The following is a 21,038-nucleotide window of genomic DNA, read 5'->3' as shown; positions in this document are numbered from 1 at the left end:
AGACCCTTTCTCATAATAGTGTCATTTCCCAAGCTTACTAACACTTATCTTGTCATTATGCTTTGTGGTGGGTTCCAGGAAGCAGCATCACTTCTGGGAGTGATGGCAGTTCTGGGAGTGATGGCACTTCTGAAAGTGATGTCATCACACATTTCTGGGAGTGCGCATGTGCTTTGAGCATGCACATGTGATAATAGGAAGTTCCACCACCTCTTTTCCCAGAAAAAAAAGCCCTGCCTGTGCTATATATAGCACAAAGTTTTGGAGATATATATAAAATGTTGCTTTATATATTATGTGGCTATATATATCACCACATATATAAAATTATTGCCACAACTTTGAACTGAGCCCAGGAACTGATGGGTACTCAATGGAGGGACTGCAGAATGGGAGTAACACACATGCTTTACCTAGCTCCTGATAATGATTGAACTTCAGCGTTCTGCAGCAACTGTATTCTCCAGGTTGACTTTGAAGGGAGACCTATGTAGAGTGCATTACAGTAGTCAAGTCTTGATGTTATCACACTGTAGATCTAGGTGGCCGTGTCAGCCATGTCAAGAATTACGCTTTCGGAGGAATGGTGGGAGAGTTTGTTTTTGTGCTGGCTACATACTTATGTTCAATCCGAACTGTATTACGCCCTGGAGGAAGTGAGGAGTGGTACTCACGAAACGGGTTAATGTTATTTGCCTGCAAACCCCCGTCGGCGTTGTTTCCTACATGTTTTTGACTTCATGGACTGTTAATGAACAATATTTGGCACAAGCTCCCACCTGCCGATTCTTCTCTGTTAATTTTGGCATTCGCACTTTAACTGGTGGATTTGTTCCGGACAGTGAAGATTTGTAATCACCTTATACTTGCTAATGATTGGACTCTGTACCTATGCACTTTTGAACGATATTGTATAATCTATTATGTACTTATGCATGTATTTATAGCACTTCTGCACTTTGTAATATATGAAATTGGATTATACTTTGGTTTTTGATTGTTTGAGCCCTGGTCTGTTTTTTCATGTCAAGATAGGGGGCAATCTTTTGGGCTAGATTGAATTTGCAGAAGGCATTTTTTTTGCAGCTGCCTTAATTTGCTTTTCTAGCAGTAGCAATGGATCCAGTATAATCCCTAGGCTCTTAACTGAGTCTGCAGGGTCAGCTGAACCCCTTTGAAAGTGGCGAGGACACTGTCCTTCAATATCTCTGCCTTCCCAACCAGCATCACTTCAGTTCAGCCAATGGACCTATTGAGCACTGACTCAAGACCTCTACTGCATCATCAGGAGATTTGGACAGAGATACAGAGCTGGGTGGCATCTTCATAATGGTGATGCACAAATAAGATCCTGGCAAATATTCCTTAGGTTCAAGGGAATATGTGGAGAACTGGGTGCCAAGAAATAATAAATAATAAACATGTGCATGTTCTAATGGAGGTTTGGGATGCATGGAAACAAATGGAATTGCTTTGAAGTTTTTTACTGGCCCATGTCAAGCCCCCTCCCTGTCCATTTCCGTTTTCTCAACTGTTTTGAAATATGCCTATCTGCAGGGGTCTGGAAAGAATGAAATTAAGGAAGAAGAAAAAGAGATAAACATTTTAGATTCCAATAGATGAAAGATACTGGAATTCACAGCAGGAAATGGGGGGGGGGGGCTTGCCAGCACTGGCAGTGGCTGATTCTCAAGCTGTCCACAGAGTCCAGAGTGGGAGGAATGCTGGAAAGAGGAACTTGTCAGATTTGTTTCTGTCTTCATGTGTTAAAGCAACACGTTTTCCTCTTTTTTGGCTTCATTTGCAATTAGGTCATAATCAGCCAAGGAGTTTGAAAGATTACAAAGGAAGATAACAAGCATGCGCTTAGCTCTCTCATTAAAATAAATGGGACATAACACTTCTGAAACAATAAGAATTGCCTGGATTAGAATAAGGGATATCTAGTTCAGCATCCTGACTCTTCTATACTACCAAGAAACTCCCAAGCAGAGCTTGAAGGTGATGGCCATCACCAGCACTTAGTTGGGCAGTTCCCTTAATTAATCAAAGAACTGCTTAATAAAGATGTTTGGTTAATGTGTCTTCAAAGCACAGATCAGCACAAAAATCCATCGTGCTCAGTGCTGAATCATGTTCAGGCAATTGTCTCACACAACTGGGACATTCACAACCCAACTCTAGCTTAGCTTTTCCCAGGTTGCTGAATGCCAAATAATGTCTATTTGCCTCTTCAGGTATATTAGGTTCAAGTGACAGAAAATCCTTCCCCAAAAGTCATAATCCTCAGAGCTGCTTCACCTAATGATGAATTTTTTACATGAATTTCACTTTTGTGCATTTGCAGTAAAAACAAAATCATGTCATTTTAAGGACCAAGAATGTTATCACCTTTGTGGACTTCATCAGAGGCACAAAATACTGTCTGTCAGTATACCATAATACAGGGGAGAAATTTGTTAAACAATGGCCTTGTAGCCAGTTTCTCTCACCATCCATGTATATATCTGTCTTTGATGAAGTGAGATCAATTCCATGAACTGTTATGCCACAATATTTTTGCTGCAACAGGCAAATTTGCAAGCTCAGTGCAGGAAATTGCACAAATCCTGAACATTTATGTGATGTATGATGAATGCCTGTGTGTCTGTTTAAACCTATGTATATGTGGCAGGGAATCCCGCTAGAAAGAAGCCTGCTGCATTATGTAGATGTGGTGAAATGCATTGCAAGGTTCTACACGAGGTACAATTTGTGCAGTAAATTTTTCATCATATTAGAGGCAGGTGGGGAAGGGGGTACAGTTCTTCAGTCGGAGAGGTGCTACAGCCTTTCTTTTAACACAACCAGAAACCTGTCTATGACCTGAGAGAGGCCTGTTCTCTACATGCAGCAGAATGAGATGGGAATGAGGAAGTAGTTGTGAGGTGGCAGAATGAGCTGTACCATTTCAGACTGAAAGCGTGGGACCACATTTTTGAATTCTCCCAGTAAGAAGAAAACTAAAACAAAAAGGTGGAATTGGATTAGACACTTTTTGTCTTATTTACTGGTTCATTATTTGACAGAATGTTTTCATATGAGAGAGGATTCAAATATAGAATCCTGCCTAGTAGTCTGATGTGATATAGTCTATCCTACCACTGAATTTTACTATCGGTTTCTGCTGCGTGTAGAACTGGGGATAGTAGCTATGATTTGAAAAGTCAAAATTTACTGGTTGGCCTTTACAAAAGCCTGGCCTCGACCAGTCAGAGCCCTTTTGGTCCTGGCTCCAACCTGGTGGGATGATCTGTCTAATGAGACCAGGGCCCGGCAGGATTTGTTATCTTTCCACCGGGCCTGTAAGATGGAGCTATTCCACCAGGTGTATGGTCAGGACTGAGCTGGGCCCCGCTGGCCAATTTGGAGAAGAACGTGGCCCTCCCTGTCAGGAATATCCACCACCAGACTGTTTTTATCTGTTTATCTGTTCAAGTACTTTGGTGACAGTTGGGTGAGAGACTGAGGGACTTTCGTGCTGCTGCTGTAATTTTGTAATTCTGTAATTTTAAATATTTATATTGTATCCATTTGTGGTTTTAATCTTTTTGAAATGTAACTTTTATTGAAATGTTTATGAAGTGTAATCCGTCCTGAGCCTGCTGGTGTTGGGAGGGTGGAATATAAATTGAAACAAATAAAATAAATAAATTTTCACGCTCAACTCCCTTCTTATCCAACAAAATCAGATGATAATCTTGGGCTTCCTTACAGATGGTTCTAAGGCATTGATGAGAGTATATGTAAATTATTTCAAGCTCTTAAGGAAAAGGTGAAATGTAATGAGAATAAGAATGAAATTTGACATGAGGTAGAGAATTTAGCTTTTCTGTTCTTCATGAGGTGTAAACTCTTGGAGCTTTCAGTATCTCCACAGCCCTTGCTTTCCTCTCATGGGCCAAAAAATGCTAGAAAGAATTTGAGAGAGAGGATACCATTGTGCTTGCTGCATTTAAGCCACTTGGCTGATGGGGTGCCTACTCTAGAGCATATACCAACACAATATTTGGATGAGCCCTGATGGGTTCTGTTTTGATGATCAAAACTGGGCCTAGGGGAAACGCCATTGTATATCTCAGAAGATGATGCAAAAGATACCGGACTGCCAATAATAAAATTCCAGAATCCCTAGCCATCTGGGAGCACTGATGATATGTGTCTATACATTTACCATCCTTCTCAGTGAGGGAGAGGGAAGGAGGTGTTGTCAACTGAGGCCAGTAACTTGCAATCTAATCTACCTCACAGGGTTCTTGTGAGGATAACATAAAAGGAAGCTTTTATACTATCTTCTCAATAAAAAAGTAGGTCATAAAGCACAACAGCTTGTTAGAAGTTCCCCATTTGTTCACCCAATATAAAGATTAAGTTACAATATAAAAAAATACAAGCCAACCACTTCCAAACCTTTCACAATTAATAGGCTTGAGATATATATATCTAATGCAAAAATAAGATCTAATTGCACAAAAATCCAATCTGTTAAGGTGGCTCCAGTTCCTTGGAGGAAGGGTGAGATATAAAAGGAATGAAAAACATGTATGGTGTTTATAGTTACAATCATTTGCCTGTTTGTGCTAATAGTAACTCATGTGCTTTGTTATCATATGATGTTTGGGTTGAGTAGGAAGGTCCAACAGGAATCTTTGTCTGGGGGCCACTGGTAGTTCTCTGAAGCCCTGACAGATGGCTTTTGAGTACCTGCTAACAACTATGACATGCTTATAATGTACCAAAGTCCAACCTATGTGGATATTCACAGCATACTGAGTTGAGGTATGAGAAATTCTCACTCTTGTGTTAACTACAACACATAAAGCATTCCCAATTCCTTAGAATGGTTTTGCCTCTTGCCTACTACTCCAGGCAGAGAACAGGAGAGCAGCAGGGGGAAAAAACAGGCAGAAATTCACCAAAACCACAACCTGTCTAGCTCCTGCTCAGGAATGCCGCTTACAGCACCTTGCTCAGTGGAATCCATTGACTAGCCATGACATAAAGGGAAATCGTGGGTTTCAGGAGTATTTAAAGAGGGTTGTCTAGCCCTTTTGAGATGGAAAATTGTAACATTATTTAGCTTTGCTGCTATACATATTCAGCATTCTAGAATTATAGAAATGAACTAGAGCTAGATAAGCCTTGGAGGTCACTTGCAGCCGTAACACTGATCTTCCAGAAAGAAACCTACTAGGTCAACGAACATATATAAAAAGCAAGAAGACCCATTTCTTCATCTTGACATACCATGTATAATGTACAAAGCAAAACAAGCTTTTTAGAGATGCTCTTTTTTCATCTAAATATGGTGAACAGTTGGACTAAAGCTGATAAATCCTCCCAGCCTCCAGAATACTTTAGCACAATCCATCCTAGCTTCTGTATCTCAACTCCTATCATGTCCAGACTGCATTCATTCAATGAAAGAGAATCAACCACAGCCAGTGCTGTAATGTAAACAGATATATTCCCCATTTTATAAGGGGAGACAGAGGCTGTGGTAGAGGTGCAACTTTCAGAGGCAAACCTAGCTTACCCATAGTTTCATGTTAGCCCCCAACTGACATCGGGGTCTAATATGAAACCATGCAGGGGAATAAACTGCCTTTCAATCTGCATGAGACTGATGGTTCAACATGAGGCTTTTGCCCTTATGTACTCGTGCAGCTAGCAACTCTGAAGCCAAACATAACCTGGAACCACAGAAATTTAAGGTTTGCTTTTGAATATTTACCAGTGAACGTAATTGATAATTGACAGATCAGCTTGATCCATCAAGCAATTATCCAGAAATCTGAGAGAGAAAGACCCATTGCACTAAGTAAACCTGCATGGGACTGGGCTGCCACTCACCTTCAAATGAAGCAGCTTGCTTTGTAATCTGACTGTACATACCATGCAGTGGGAGACCCCCCCCTTTGAGAGTGATTCTAATATAAAGAACTCTATGGAGTTCAAGAGAATGAATGATCAGTCCTCAAGTCTGCATTTTTTTAAAAAAAAACATTATTGTTGATTGACAGATACATAATGAATGCAGTATCTGGCAAGAACATAAAGCAAAGGGCAAGAGGCCCATTTGGTTCCCTTAGTTCCTAGTCACGTCTGATTCATATCAAATGAAACTGTCTGTATTAATAAGCCCATACCTAACAACAGGTTGCTTCAAAAGTTTCAAAGAAGCAGCTACACTTTATTATGGAAATGCAGGAAATTATGGAATGTCTTGTTGATTTATTTCATGCTTGATTCCAAGGAAGGGGTATGATGAAGGCTGCAGTCCTATGCACACATAAAAATGGTAAAATACACAGGAAAGTGCTGAACTTTTGTTTCTTAAAACTCTATGTTCATGAAGGCAACAGCATTGGTTTTCCAGTAGAAATTTCAAAGGGTATAACTCTATTTAGGATTGTACTATTAATAGTTTCTTTCTCATCATCCAGCTGTGGGAGGCCTGACACTATATCCAAAGCCTGTCCTTTGAATCAATACAACATTAACCTGACATTCGTACCCCACTTTATGGTTTTTAAAACTTCACTTTCTAATGACACCACATCCTAGGTAAATAACTCATATTGTAGACAGATGACTTCATAATAATATTTAGCATTTATATGGAACATTCAATGTTCAGAAAATTTTATGTACATCACCAGAGTAATCCTTACAGCTACCCTGTAAAATTGGCCAGTATTATTAATCCCACAATGGGGATGGGGGACTAAGGTGAAAAAGAGTGACTTGCCAAAGGCCGTGGAGTAAGACTTCCCCAGATCTTTCTCTTAGCTCTTGTGGAAGGAAAGCCAGCTCATTGCCTAAACACTAAATGCAAAAGAAATCCAGGTGTTTCTGTGTCAACATTTCCCCACCCCCAACCAGACAATTCAGGCACTTATGCAAGGAATTGTTGTTAAGCTACAGTTTCTTGTTGAAAGATATCCTGGCAGACAGTCAAAAGATAATGTATGCTGCTAAAGTTTGGGCATTTCCATGTGGACATCCAAACTTTACCTGTGTTGGTGTTTACCTGTTCACAAGTTTGTCAACAACAAATATGTGCACATAATATTTCCTGAAATATAAGACTCGTGGAATAACATGTGAATACATTTGTGCATATCGTTCCTTAACATCAACTCACCATGAAACATGAGGTTGTTCCTTCACTTCCACCCTTTCCCACAGGGCTGTACACAATAAACTGCTTTATCTATTTTCCCCTAGGGAATATTGGGAAGCTAGTTCTATTTAAAGATAATTCTCAGTACTCACACTAAATCACAATTACCTTGGATTCTTTGAGAAGGATGATATATGGTATAAGATGATTATAACATTGGGGTACAGATGGGCTCCTAGTCTCCCCTATCTGGAAAAAAAACCCCTAATTCTAACTCTCCCACCTGATAGTAACGCCACCGATGCTATATCTGAGGCTGGCTATGGCGTTAGCAACACAGGCAAATTAGGAGTGGGATGTGACTGGCAAGACCTCTTAGCTGTCGGTTTTGGCACACAGAGCACCCAATCCATCCTGCAAGGGAAATGCATCATGTGGAAAAGGAATAAATCTGCTGGCTCAGAGAGCCTGGAGCCTGTAAATGAGCTCTCCTGAAGCCCACAGTGCATTAACTTGGGAGGTTGAGCTGTGGAGCCAAAACTTCTCTCTTGATTCGCAACTTGTTTTGAGCAGTCCCCGGGAAAGGCAGCCAATGAATCACTCCCACCAGTTTAGTCATGCAACCGCATTGGACGCACATTCAAAGGGAGCACAACATAAACAGCTGCAGAACCAGATCAGCCAGCCTCTTACCCCTTCAGATGTGTTGTCTGGCCCCCATATCATCTTGCTTGGGATGGGGTGTTCCCATCCTACCAGGCACATTTGGGAAGCATCCCCCAACTTTTCACCCAGCCCCTCTCCTCCATCTGCTCGGCAGTGGGTGGCTTGCTTTCAAGGGCAAAAAGCAGCTTTTTCTTCTCCCCTTCTTGCTGTTCTGGCTGGGGCAAAGGCAGGGCTCCCGTGAGCAAAGCCCTGGAGAAGGCAGAGTTAATTCCACAGCAGGGCAACTGGAAAATAAACAGGCCAAGTGGGAAAGGAAACCATTTTCCTGCCTAGAAAAGAAAGAATGCATAGAGGAGAGGGGGAGGTCTGGACTCTGGACGCGTCGCTGCTTCAGACAGGATTCCTCAAAAACTCGTCGGCCAGATCAAGAGCAACAACGGCGGGCCAGGCCCCTCCACCCCTGTCCAAACGAAACAGATTTCGCTGGGAAAGTCCTACCTTTCAGGCGCAAGAATCTTCCCGTCTGGCCTCATGGGCAGATGGGAAGGACTCCGATGCCTTCAGGCAAGGAAGGACCTTCTCCGGCTGCCGGCGAATCCAGCCAACTGCTCCAGCCAGCGCTTTCCCTCCCCCTCCTCTCTAGCTGGGAGGGTGCCGGAGCAGCCGGGATGACCCAACTGGCGACCCCGGTTGTGCAAGAGGAAGGCGAAGGCGCGTCAGAAGCCTCCAGCGCGGCCGGCGGAGCAGCGGCGGCCGAAAGGAGCCGCTGAACTCGCAGAACGAAAGCGGGGGAGGGCGGGGGAGGCGCCCCGGAGGCTGGCCTGAGTTCGAATCCTACCACAGATCTTTCTAGGCCGGCGGCCCCTCTTTCCCGTCAGCAATCAAAGTTTATATTTAAAAGTTTCACCCCCCGCCTCTTCATTCCTCTACAGTCTTTCTTCCCAATGCCATTCTGAGCTCTTTCCCCCCTCCTGCCTATTAGACTTCCATGGGAAAGAAGGCTCTCAATCCATGGGACCTTCGGATACTGGACCCTATCCGCCTCCTTTTCCAACTTTCTCCTTTTTTATTTTTGTCTCTTCTACTATCTTCCCCGCAATGAACGATGGACCTTTTAACATTTTGTTAAAGCTTGACATTTAAACTGCTCCACCGCCCCCGCTATGAAGAACCGACGGCTGCAGACACAAAGCCCCTTCGCTCCCCGCTCCAGTCTGGGCTGCGACCCCCTCTGGAGCCTTGGGTGTGGCTTCCCTCCCCGCCACAGCTGGAACCGCCGCTGCTCTGCCAGGGTGGTGGGATGAAGGCGGCTTGTTGGATCCGTGGTTTGCAGATGGGGCTTCAGACGCCCTCACCTGCCTTCCTCGCAAGCCCCTTTTGCTTTCCCAGCTAGAGTCGGCTAAGCAGCTGAGGAATCTGGGGCGGGGGAGGGGGGAGAGGTATGAGAGCACAACGTCCTCCGCTTTGTTTTCGAGAAGAACTCTCCCCGGCTCTCCACCAAGATCTACTCCATCTTTTGATGTTAAGAATCATAAGCCCCTGTAACAAAAGCAACCGGAGTTCATCACGGCAAAAAATAAGTGACACCTGTGAAGAAAGGGAACACAACCAGGCTGCCCGGCCACTTCCCCGCGCTTCCCAGGCTTCGTGTTCCATTATACGCTTATTCAGCACTCAGCAGGAGGAACTGGCTCGCTGCGAAGGGGGCAGAATGGGCCGTGCCAGTTCGAAGGAGTGATGCTGCCCTTTACCGGCCTTTAAAAAACAGGGTGACCGAAAAGTCGTCTTTCTTTCTCCCTCGCCTCGCCGAGCTACTTTTCTGCTTGTGGGGTTTGACTTTTAGGGCGGGCGCCGGCTGCAGAACTGCGCGCCCCGTCCTACCCCCGAGGCCGGCGGCGTCCCGGCCCGGCTCAAAAGGCCCGCCTAATCAAGACAGGGAATCACGTGAGCCGGCCAGGAAAGGCAAAGCGGTCCAGAAAGCGAGACCTGCCGGGCGGCCGCGCTCGGGTGCGGGGCGGGGCGGGGCGGGGGTTCCGCTGCAATTTGCAGGCGAGGCGGGCGTGCCGCTCTCTCCACTGCCTCGGAGCTTTGGGGGACAAGGCTGCGTTTCAGGCCACGGCCCTACTAAAGCGACCCCGATACGAAGCGGTTCGGGGGGACAGCCCTTAAAAGTCGATGCCACCTAGAGAGAGCTAACTGGGGAGGGAAGAAGCCGAGGAGGCGGCCCCTCGGGATCGATGAGCGTCGCAGAGGAAAAGCGCCTCCCTTGGTGCATGTGATGCGAGCCCCGATCCTAAAATCGCTACGTTATGATGACCACCACAGTGTGACTGCGCAGGAATACTCGGATTATACGCAATGGGATGCATGCAGAGGACTGCAGCCGAAGGCAAGCTTAAACCCAGCCCAAACAAAAGGCTTTAAGCCGCTTTCAGTGCAATCCTAAAACGACTGGAATAACTCGTTTTGGGATTGCCCTGTCAGTTTCTGTACTGGATTGCGAAAGTTATGAGGAAGCAAATTCTGATGAATGATTGACATTTTCTCCCAACAACGTGTGCATAGGAATGATAGAATAATATCTTCGATCATTTATATGTGTAATCAGTTTAATTCCAAATACTTCTCCTTTCTTTGAATATATCACTGGGTGACAACGGAAATATTTCGAAATGTCTCCTTCCGGGCCAGCATTCTTAAAAGTTCGCCTTCTCCTTCCACCTACCCAGCAACCCACTTCAAGCCCAGGTCACGGTTAGTTCAACAGGCCTCTTTAGCTTCACGATTAGACTGAAACGCTCATCGGCGCGGCGGGTGAAAGTTACTGTTTCGCCCAAGCCAAGACGGCCCGAGCCTGCAGCTATCACTTTGGTGGAACTGCTCGTAAATTCCACGCTGCGACTGAGGTCTGTTCTAAGCAGGATGACTAGGCAGCCGAGGAGAGATTTATTTCAAATCTTGATATAAATGCCGATGGAGGCGATTCGTCACGTTGAAAATCCCTGCTGCGCTGCTGCTGCTGCTGCTCCTGCCGGGGCTTCTGTGCTTTTAGCATCTGCATGTTCGGCAGATCTTTCTCCCCTTGATTGCATTGCAAACTTAAGAAAACTTCACTTGTCGAATTTTGGCCTGTTCGGCACAGCAGACCTACAAGGGGCAGCCAGCCAGCTACCAGCTTCACATGGCCGGTTATTGGCCTGCTAAAAGGCATTTGTCCGGCCTTGAAACCCCCTTCCTGGATCCCGAGAGTAGATCGGGATTTTCGCAGCTGCTTCCCACGCAGCGAGATCGACGAACTCATTCATAGGGCCGAAAGTTGATTTTTGTCCCCAAGCCGTGATGAAAGCGCAGGAAAGAAGGAAGAGGACCGGAAGGAGGCGAGGCGGCCTTTGCTGGTCGGTAACCGCTCATTCAGTTCAATGGTGCTTGGCAGAGCTCCCAGCCTCGCTAACAGCGCCCCCATCTAACCCTCCCTTCCTGACTGTCCATAAAAGTTAACAAGTCTGTCGGAATCCAGGCGCTCAGGCTGACTTGGTCGGTGGACTTGGAGTGCCTGCCTACTTTTCAATCGCAAGGGGCTTTCTGTTGCTTTTCCTTCCCCGCTTTCGGCTTGAAGCCCCCTCATTACAGTCCTTTCTGCCCCTTTAGTTCTAAATAAGAAACAGGGCCCCTCCACACACCTTTATATGGGATTGACTCGTGGAGCTCGATCTGCACCGGGCCTGCTCACAAACTACAGTGCAGATCAGCAGCCTCACCATGTTGGGGAGTGGAGGAACATTGGGGTGGTTTTATTAGGGCTGTTTATGCTTTCCCCTTTCCAATTTCCATCTTAGGAGGAAATGGTGTGGTCTGCAGGTAGTGGGAGTTGGCCTCGGAAGCCATAGGCAGACTCCACGTGTGCAGAGTCAAGCACAGGAAGGCGCAACACTTTGCGCGGGAGAATTTCCCACTCTCTGTGTAGTACCTTTAAAAATCAATACCCTGTATAAGTGTTAGAAAGCCAGAGTGGTGCAATGGTTAGAGTGCCGGACTAGGATTTGTGAGAATCAGGTTTGAATCCTTACTCTGCCATGGAAGGTGGCTGGGTGACCTTGGGCCAGTCACCTACTCACAGTCTGTCCTACCTCGCAGGGTTGTTGTGAGGATAAATGGAGGGGCCAAGAGGAGAATGATGAGGAGAAGATATGAATGAAATAATTTTTTTAAAAAAATTAAAATTAGGGCAATTTCCAGAATGGAAAGGAGACTGAAGTGTTTCACCATCTACTTTTCAATAGCTCAGCAACCATCCAAAAAATTAGATCCTAACCTGTGGGCCCTGCGCATGCCAGGTGAAACCCAAAGGAGACCTGCATTGACCCCGCCTCCCTTAGCTCTTCACCTGGGAAAGGTTTCCTGTGTCAGCATGCTTTTATCCCACCCTTCCTCCAAGGAGCTCCGGGTAAACATTGTTCTCCCTTCCCCATTTTATCCTCAAGACACTTGGCGAGATGAGATCGTCTAGGCTGGGGGGAGCTTCATAGCAGGTGTGTGTGTGTGTGTGTGAGAACCCAAATCTTAGTGCACAGGCTAACCACTACATTGTGCTGGTTTCCAGCCTAAAATAGTGCCTTGACTATTTGGAATGAAGGTCTCAATTTTGCTCTCCGGGTCAAAGTATTTTCAGGCAGTTTTTCGATCCGAAAGAAAGGCGGCTTTTCTTCCCAAGGAACTGTGGGTATCTAGTAGAACTGGTGGGGATCCGTGGAACGCAATGAACTGAACAAGTCCAGCCTAAAGAAACTCTCAGTAATCTTCGATTAATTTCGGCCCTGCAGGCTGCTGGAAATCTGGAGCCAGCTCCACAATGACTGCGAAGACCAGTCTGACGAAGAGAACTGTGGCTCTCGAAAGCTTATGCTACAGTAAAGTGGGTTAGTCTTAAAGGTGCTACTGGATTCTTTACTATTTTGCGAAGACCAGGACACCTTAAAAGGTCACTGTTGTCTGAATCCCTTTGTAGGATGATATTTATCGAATAACCAGAAGCCCAAACACCGGGGCAGCGAGTTTTCTTCCTCCTCGAGACTGTAATTCTGCCGAAAGGTCGACTGAAGACCCCGCGTCCTTGCAAGTAAGCCAGTGGGGTTCTGGTTGAGTTCTGGTCTGATCGCCGTGCTGGACTCGGGAAATATGTCCCCTCGGATTTCACAACGATCTCCTGGGTGCCTGGTGTACGTGCGTACACCTTTGACTATGCACACTTATTTACGAGTAAATTTCCCTTCTGCCTCATAGGATTTACTTCTGAATAAACAGGCGTAAGATCGGCCTGTAACTTCCCACGCCTGAGTTAACAGGATGCAAAACAACCGTTCTAGATCACCTGTTCTCTGCTAAGGGCAGGTTGCGGCCTGGATCGTACCAGTTGGCACTGGTGCTGTGGTGGGCTGATTGGCAGGGCAGCGGAGGGGGTAGATCAAAAGGACATGTTGCTGTCCAACTCTGGGATGCTGCAGCCTTCAGGGTCTCTAGATGCCTCTGGGGCAGGGGGGACGCTGGGCTCTCAAGAGCCAAAATTGCAGGACAATTTTATACAGATACGAGACAAGACTGGATGAAGGCCTTGGCGCATATAAACAAGCAATCCAAAGAAGGAAGCCACAGCAGTGATGAAGGAATTCTCAGCCGGATTTGCAATTTAGGATCTCGCATTGTGCGGGACCTCTAAATAGAAAAAGAATCACTACATTTCAAGATTAGAACAATACACATTTGGATGGTGCTATAGGGCCCCTTTAACATGGTTTAGTGCCTCAGCAAGCCTTTATTCGATCCCGAGTAAGTGGTTGGGGCTCCTTTTGTAACTATCTTAAAAAATTCCGCCACAAGATTATCCTCCAGGGACACGCAGTGCGAATAACAAGCCAAAATCAACAAAATATAGATTGGAGGATAATAGGAGAGGGGATAATACCGGCGCCCTCAGATAGTATTGCTTTATTCCCCGTAGTAATTTACCCCAGTAGTAAACTTATTCACTGCGAGCAACACTGCCAGCTTGGCGGGGGGGGGGGGGGGTCCAGCGTCCTTCAGGACTGTACTTTGAGCGCAGAGAAAGAGCCGACCGCACCTCTGGATGAATTCGCATTAGCCAAGAGGCTAACAGTGGGCTCCGGGATGATTCCTCCCACGGGGAGCCGTTTCCCTTGATGGTTGCCTTCACTTCGGGGTTGCCTTCAAACTGCGGGTTTCCAAGAAAACCGAAGGGCGGGGGCCTGGACTTTCCATTTGGGGAAGATGCCGCTGCCCTCTCTTCCCTCGCCCAACAATGCTGCTTTATGGGCTGCCTGGGTTCTTCGCTCTAAAACAAAATAGGTCGTCATGAGCTGCCAGGCCTGGCACTTTCGGATTTTCCTGTGCCAGGAAAAGCAGTTTTTCTTTCTCTTAATCCGGCGAGCAAACATCCCAGGGCACATTCTCTCCCGTGCCTCCAAATTGCCTCCCAGCGCCCCACTCCCCTCCTCAAATCATATTTCAAGACTGCAATATATTTCCTTATAGAGAAATATAATTTATCTCCGTTCCAAACCTGAGAAATAGTAATTCAGATTACTTTCAGCCATAAATCACTGGAGAGGAAATTTCCCCCCACCTTTAACCAAAATACATAGGCTACTCTTGTACCATAAGTTGAATTGCTGTTCCAGTTTACGGAGGAATAAACCACTAGTTTTGAAGCAAGACAGCAAAAAAGGTCATATTCAGGACAGAGAGGCCAGTTCGGTCCGGTTTAGGCCTCCTTAGTTATCAGAAACGGTGCGGATCTTTAGGACATCTCTACTGCCTTTCTGAAGTTACTCCCCTTCGAATTTGGAGGAAGGAAGGAAGCCACCACACCATTTATTGTAACTTTACTTGAAAGAATAATACGAGGCTGCATTCGGCTCTAAACGAATTTTAGGTAAATCTTGATTTTTAAAAAAATATATATGGAGGCGCAATTACAAGTCAGACACTTAATTTGAAAGTAAGCCCCATATGAACTCAGAGGAAATTACTTCTGAACATACAGGCATAAGATCAGTCTGTGACCCTATGACAATTCCTAAATGTCTGAATAGATATGGGCTGTGACCTTTAAAGTTCTCTCCAATTAGGGGAAAGGATGGAAGGAGGGCACTTAAAGGAAACCACACTTAAAAAAAAAAGAATTCGCAGTCACTTCAAAGTCATATTAGGCTCAAAAGTCCCACTTGAGTCTAGTTTAGCAACAGAGTTTATATTTGTGCTGCCTGTTTCCCATTCAGGCTCTCTCTCTCCCTCCCTCCCACACCCCTTTCTGGTTTGGTTTTGAAAGACCAGCCAAATCAAAAGACTTATTTGCCCGATCGAAGGAAGCGTGCAAGATTCTGCCTCTTGCTTAACAGATTTTCTCCCAGAAAAAAGAAGTCGTGAAAGCCGAGGGTCCATTTTTTTATCCGCTGTTTCTTCAAAAAGAATTAAGAAGGCAGTGATGGAAAGGCCAAGCAATAGAGATCGGGGTTACTTGGAAGACAGGTTTTGACTCCGAAGCTGGGCCCTTTCCTGAGCAGCAGGAGAACTCACGCTGTACCCACTAAACCGACCTGTCTTTCGGGAATGGAAGCCGGGTTCCAATGGGTCTCTTGCTTTCCGTGGCTGCAGATTAATTTGAGATGTGGGGGGGGGGGGAGGGGGGCGAAAGGGAGGCCAAAGCACTTCTGGTGGGGAAGATCTGGGAAGGGCCCCATGCGAGAGATCGACGACAACGGAGGAACTTGAAGGGGGCTGAAATGGGGGGCTTGGCGGCAAGAACCAAAATGCGACCCAGTCGCAGCTGCGCTTCAGGCCCCACCAAAGCGCTGGAGCCTCCAAGAGAAATCATAGCGGAGTTCCAGCGGAATCTCGGGGGGTGGCGCACGCGTGGACCTGCGGACTTCCATCTCGTAGGTGCAGGCCAGGCCGTTGATTTGGGAAGGTCATTTGAAGGAAACTGCAGCGAGCGCTTCTGATCTCCAAAAGGGCATAGTCCTCGGCTGGGAAGTCCCATTGGAGCGGCCCCAAAGCCTCCAGTCAGCCGCGGGTTCCTCCAGATTTGTCCTTCCCTCTGCCGCCCTCCAGCATCTCCCTCCTCCCTAGGCCGATTGCGCCCTAACCGACCTCTCTGGGGAAAGTCCGAGTAAGCCCACGGAAGAAAACCCCAGGCTGGGGTTTGGCAAAACTGCTCACCCTGGTTAACCAAAACGCCGCTCGCCTTTACAGGCAGGCTCCGATTGCAGAAGCGACGAGCCGGGAGCCAAGGAGGCCACGACGAGTGCGGCTTTCTCTGGAGAAAGCTCCCTGGAGATGGCTGCTTGCCAGTCCCGGATCCAGTCCGGCGGAGTGCGCGGAAGGGTCCCAGAGCTTCTACACGTATCAAAATTTTGCACATCTTTCCCTTCTCGAACGCCTGCCCCAAAGAAGGTCTCTGCTACACCCGAGATCGATAGCGCACAAATGCTTTTGCAGTCTCAATCTTTCTCTCATTGCAGCCAACGAGGATGCGTTTGTTTTTAATTCGTTGCATGCAAATAGATCTAGGGAGAGAAATGTCGTCCTTCTCCGCCATATCGATCACTAACCACCAGCTGCCCCCCAGACTTCCTCTATTCGCCAGTCAGTAACTATGTTTTTTAAATCAATACTCACTCCGTTTGTGATTCATTAACCAGTTTTACCAGTCCAGGTGGTTTTCATTACATTCCCTTGTCCCCCCTACCAGGCCACATCACACAAAACTTAGAAGAACTCTACTTCTACGTGTCCTTAGAAGAACTCGACTTTTAAAGTACAAATCGGAATTAAAGTTGCTAGGGAGTTCGCCATTATAGGGAGTGGGAGGTTAAATCCATTTTTCTGAGAGGAAAGTCAAGGTAAAAGAAGCTGTCTACATTTTTGAACATCTCATGCAGCTTTAAAAAGTAATCGTAATTATAAATGCTGTGAACCTATAGATTCTAAGCAAGCATATTTAGTTAGAAGTCAATCCCTGTTTATTTCAGCAAAATTCCCACCCAGCCACCCCTGAAATGTGCTTCGAATGAGACTTTAGTCTTAGAGAAAATATGTATATATTTAAGGAAACAGGCAGTCCACCAAGGTTACTGGTGTACATGGACCGGACCTCGCAGAACTGTCCTAACTCAGTCATCCGGAACTGAACCGAAGTATTTCGAACCGAAACAATCAGATCCCACATTTAGAACCAGGTGTAGCTGGACCCCATCCAAAGTATTCTAGCAGAGGGCAAGAGCGTGCAAATGCTTATTTAAACCAGATCCCGGGCAGGTGCCGGGGAATGTTTTGAAGAGGGGCGCTTCCTGCTGATTTATCGTCTGGAAATTCGCGGGGAAGCCAACTGGGAAAAGAAGGAACTGATGGGCTATCGGGGGCAGGTGAGCCTGTGCTTTCTATTGGCGACCAGGCCAGGAGTTGAGCCAGGCGCCGGTCCTCTGGAGCTGCAGGCAAGCAGCGCCGAAGTTCCAGGCCGGGGAAAGGGGGCACGCCTGGAACTGCAGCTAGCCTTTGAAACCTTGCGAGGGGGGGAGCTGGAATTCTTGGGGGACCTACGACGCCCGGCCCTCCCGCAGTAGTAAATCTTCCCTCACTTTCGGCCTGCCTGGAAGACGGCTGTGGAGCTTCCTCGCCCAATTCGAAGTGACTCCGCTTTTCAGGACAGTGCCCTAAAGCCATACCCTCTCTCAGTGACCCAAGGGAAAATTCGTGCCTTCTTCCGATTTCCACTCCGGTAAGAATTTGGACTGTTTTCTTTGCTGGTCCTAAGGCAGATCCGGTCTCCTTTTTGTGGAGGAAATTACCAGAAAATCTGTCCTTGAATAATAAAGAGAAGCATCAAATGATCGATTGCCATCAAATGATCGATTGAGGCTTCTTGCGGTGGTCTTTCTCCTCTAACAAGCCACTCTACAATTTCATTCGGTTCCAATTTGAAAGCAACAGGATTTACCTAGTTGAGGAATAAGGTTATATAAATTGACAAGGTTTCTAGGCTGGTGACTGGGAGTTCTGGTAGATTCCTTTCTGGAGATTTTCAAGCGGGGTGAACAAAGCGAAAATGCACTTCTTGTGACTTCTCTTGCCCAAGAGGAAAAGGAAATTCAGACCTCCCCGACCAGTGTCCCACATTTCCCAACTGGGGAGCCCCCAGATCTACAATTACAGAGCTTTCTTTTTACAGGGGCCTTCACGCTGGGCGTTCTCCTTTCCCGTTATTGAGGGGGCTTAGCAGCACAGAGTTTGAGTTTCCTTAATCCCAAGAAACGCCTCTCCGCGTTCTGCATTCTCCTGACACAGGATCTGCCTCGTACTTTGGTTTTCAGCCTGCAGATAAGATGGCAAGGGAACCGTCCAGGGGAATAAGAGCCCAGGATTCCAGATCTAGCTTGGACTTTGCCGATCGGCTGGTCTGTCTCAGAGCCTGAGTGAAGCCGGCGGCAGCCAGCGCAGAAAGAAATAAGGATTTCTTTGCTGCCCCAATGATGGATGGCTTGTTAACTTAACCCCAGGCCCCGCCGCTTTCCTTCCAGTCAGAACACACTGCCAACCTCCAGAAGTCTTTGGCAGTGGGAGGGGGCAGAGGAAGGAGAGTGTTGCTCCAACCTCCCCCAAATCTGGCCATGAGAAAAATGCGTGAAAGGGGAAAGAAGCGGCCCTCCAAAGAGCAAACCCAGCTACATGGACTGCGCGCCGCCAGAGGACAGGCAGAACGGTGCAATGAGGAGATCCCAAACCAACCCCCATTCACCTGTGGGTCTCACTGGGTGACTTTGCCCAACTTGGCAAGGGCTATTGTGAAGACAAAGGGGAGGGGGCGCCATACATCCCGCAGTGAGTCTGGAGGAGGAAAGTGGGATAGCAATGACAAGCTGGACAGGTAGGCAAATGCTTGCTTCCCTGGCGGGTGAAAAGTGTCAAGAGGGGAAACCGCAGCCGGCGTTTTGCTCAGGATGCGGAGTACAGATCAGGCGCAGCTTAGGGAAGAGCCGGGCTTCCTCGCCCTTGTTGCTGTGCACGATCCTTCCTGTGGACTTTAAAAGGTCCCGCTCACGGGAAGAAATGGAAGCCATTGCACTCCGAGGCTGGATGGAGCCCACAGTTTCCCTTGGTGAATTGATAGACACCACCGGATATGCTGGTGCTTGTTCAACTTAGTGATGCGGAAGAGGGAAAAAGAACTTACGCTTCGGACCTGACTGGCTTTAGCCGAGGATCCTAAACTCACTTTATGCGACCCTGCATCCTCTGATCCTGAACACGTTTACTTAAAAGAGAGGCCCATTGAAGCCACCGTGAAGCATTGGGGTGTGTGCGCGCTCATGCGGCTTCGCCAGGATGCCAGAGAGTAACCAGGTCATTCTCTTTCCCCCTTTCCTTATCGCTAAACCCCCCTCCCAGAATAATCGCCTAAGCGAACAGTTGCCAGCCGTTTTAACCTTGCAGTTAAATTGTTTCCAGAATGATTCATTCACTAAATGGGCCTCATTCAGGAAGAGATGCTCGGATCGCAGCCCCAAGTCCGGGGCAGAAATCTTGGACGGAGCGGCAATTGGAGCGGGGAGGGAGGGGGAGGCCGGTCCACGCGTTCCCCCACCCCCAATGTCATTAAAAGACTCGGTGGCAGAGGGATCCTTGAGTCCTTTAGCTTTGGGCGAGAGAGGACGCCAGAAGGTGGGCAACCGCGGCCAGGACTGCGACGCCTGCAGGAGAAGGAGAACGGGCAGGAAGGGAAGCTGAAGCCTGAGACAGAATTCGAACCCGAGCTTTGGAAAGCCATTCTAAGCCAACCACTGAAAGAAATGCCTCTTGTTTTGCAATGAGAATCCTCATTGACTTCCTAACGCCTTCATGGTTCTGAAATATGTCCTCGTGGAATGAGATGAATTTACTGTTCAGAATGGGAGGTGGGAGTGGGAAGAGCTGAGAATCTAATAAGTTGGTTTCAAGGCAGGGCGCTCCTTTGTTTCTACCTCGGCGCTGAAACCCACCTTAGAACATCCGTGTGTGTGTGGTTGGGGGGGGGGGGCGGGCTGTTGCGGGTTCTCCCTCCTAAGGGAACCCTCGTGTCTTCCCATCGCTGCTGCCTAGCCGGGTCCAGCCTCCTCCACCCGCAGGCACAAAGAAGCCCTGAGATGCTGGCATCCTCAAGCCCCACCTGGGAAAAGAGGAGGGGGGATCTGAAATCCGCATCACTTTCCCAGACGGTTTCAGATAGGTGGCCTGTTAGTCTGCAGTCCGAGAGCAAGGTTCGGGTCCGGCAGCAAATCCTGTCGATCTTTAAGGGGCCGCTGGACCCGAAGTTTGCTCTTTCCTATGCGCTGTAAAGGCTTAGCAGCACAGCGGACTGACTCCGAGAAAGGTCCAAGCCCCCGGGGCGGGAAGGGATCACAGAGTCCTGGAGGGGAAGCGGCGCCGGTACTCGCGGGCAGGGCTCGCCCGATTCGGGAACTCACCGTAGCAGGAGAGCTGCAGGGCTCCGTTGTGCCCACTGGGGTCCTGCAGCGGCTTGAGGCTGCTGCCCGGAGGGCTCTTGCAGGGGCCTCGCTGCACGTAGAGCGGCGGCAGCTGTGGCTGCGACTGCGGCTGCGGGTGGTACTTGCCGAAGGAGGCGGCCGCCGGAGCCGCTTGCCCGCCGCCGGCGTCCAGGGCCGCGCATTCCCCCTGGCCGTAGCGGCTCCGGCACTTGGGGCTGCTGCTGCTGCTGCTGCCGCTGCTGCTGCTGTCGCCGAAGCTGCTTTGCCCTTTGCTGGCGAGGAAAGCGGGGCTGAACTTGTCGCTGCCGCCGGGAAATGCCCTAAAAGGCGAGGAGCCGTCGGGGTTGGCCTGCGAGGCGGCGTTGTAGAAAGAATCCATGGCAGCCGCGGGATCGCAGAACGAGACGCAACTCTCGGCATTCATGCCGCCAATTAAAAGGGCCCCGCCGCGTCCTCCTGCACCACCAGGCGCTTCCCCCCCCCCCCGCCTGCCCTCCCTCCCGCCCTCACACGCACAGCTGGGCCAGCCAGCCCTAAGAGGACTCAGATGTGCTCGAGAGCCAAGCCGATCCCCCCATAGATCTTGGGAGACGGGAAGGGTCTCCCTCCGCCTCTCGCCCCCTCTCTCCGGCGCTCAGCTCCAAGACTGACTGAAGGAAGGCGGCGGGGGGGGG

At 48.1% G+C, this 21,038-nt stretch overlaps 1 protein-coding gene across 1 annotated transcript in view; it reads right to left on the bottom strand.

Moving 5' to 3' along the window:
* The window catches only part of ALX4 (ALX homeobox 4), a 71,969-nt gene extending 51,181 nt beyond the window's left edge, over positions 1-20,788 (bottom strand). The window contains exon 1 of the mRNA XM_054972502.1: positions 20,344-20,788. Coding sequence (XP_054828477.1) covers positions 20,344-20,788 — 445 coding nt within the window. The remainder of the gene's footprint in view (positions 1-20,343) is intronic.
* Between the last annotated feature and the right edge of the window lie 250 nt (positions 20,789-21,038).

The sequence above is a fragment of the Eublepharis macularius genome, chromosome 2 (assembly GCF_028583425.1).
Source record: "Eublepharis macularius isolate TG4126 chromosome 2, MPM_Emac_v1.0, whole genome shotgun sequence".
Lineage (NCBI taxonomy): Eukaryota > Metazoa > Chordata > Lepidosauria > Squamata > Eublepharidae > Eublepharis > Eublepharis macularius.
The sequence above is the reverse complement of the archived record's forward strand: the minus strand, read 5'-3'. Positions and strand labels throughout refer to the sequence as shown.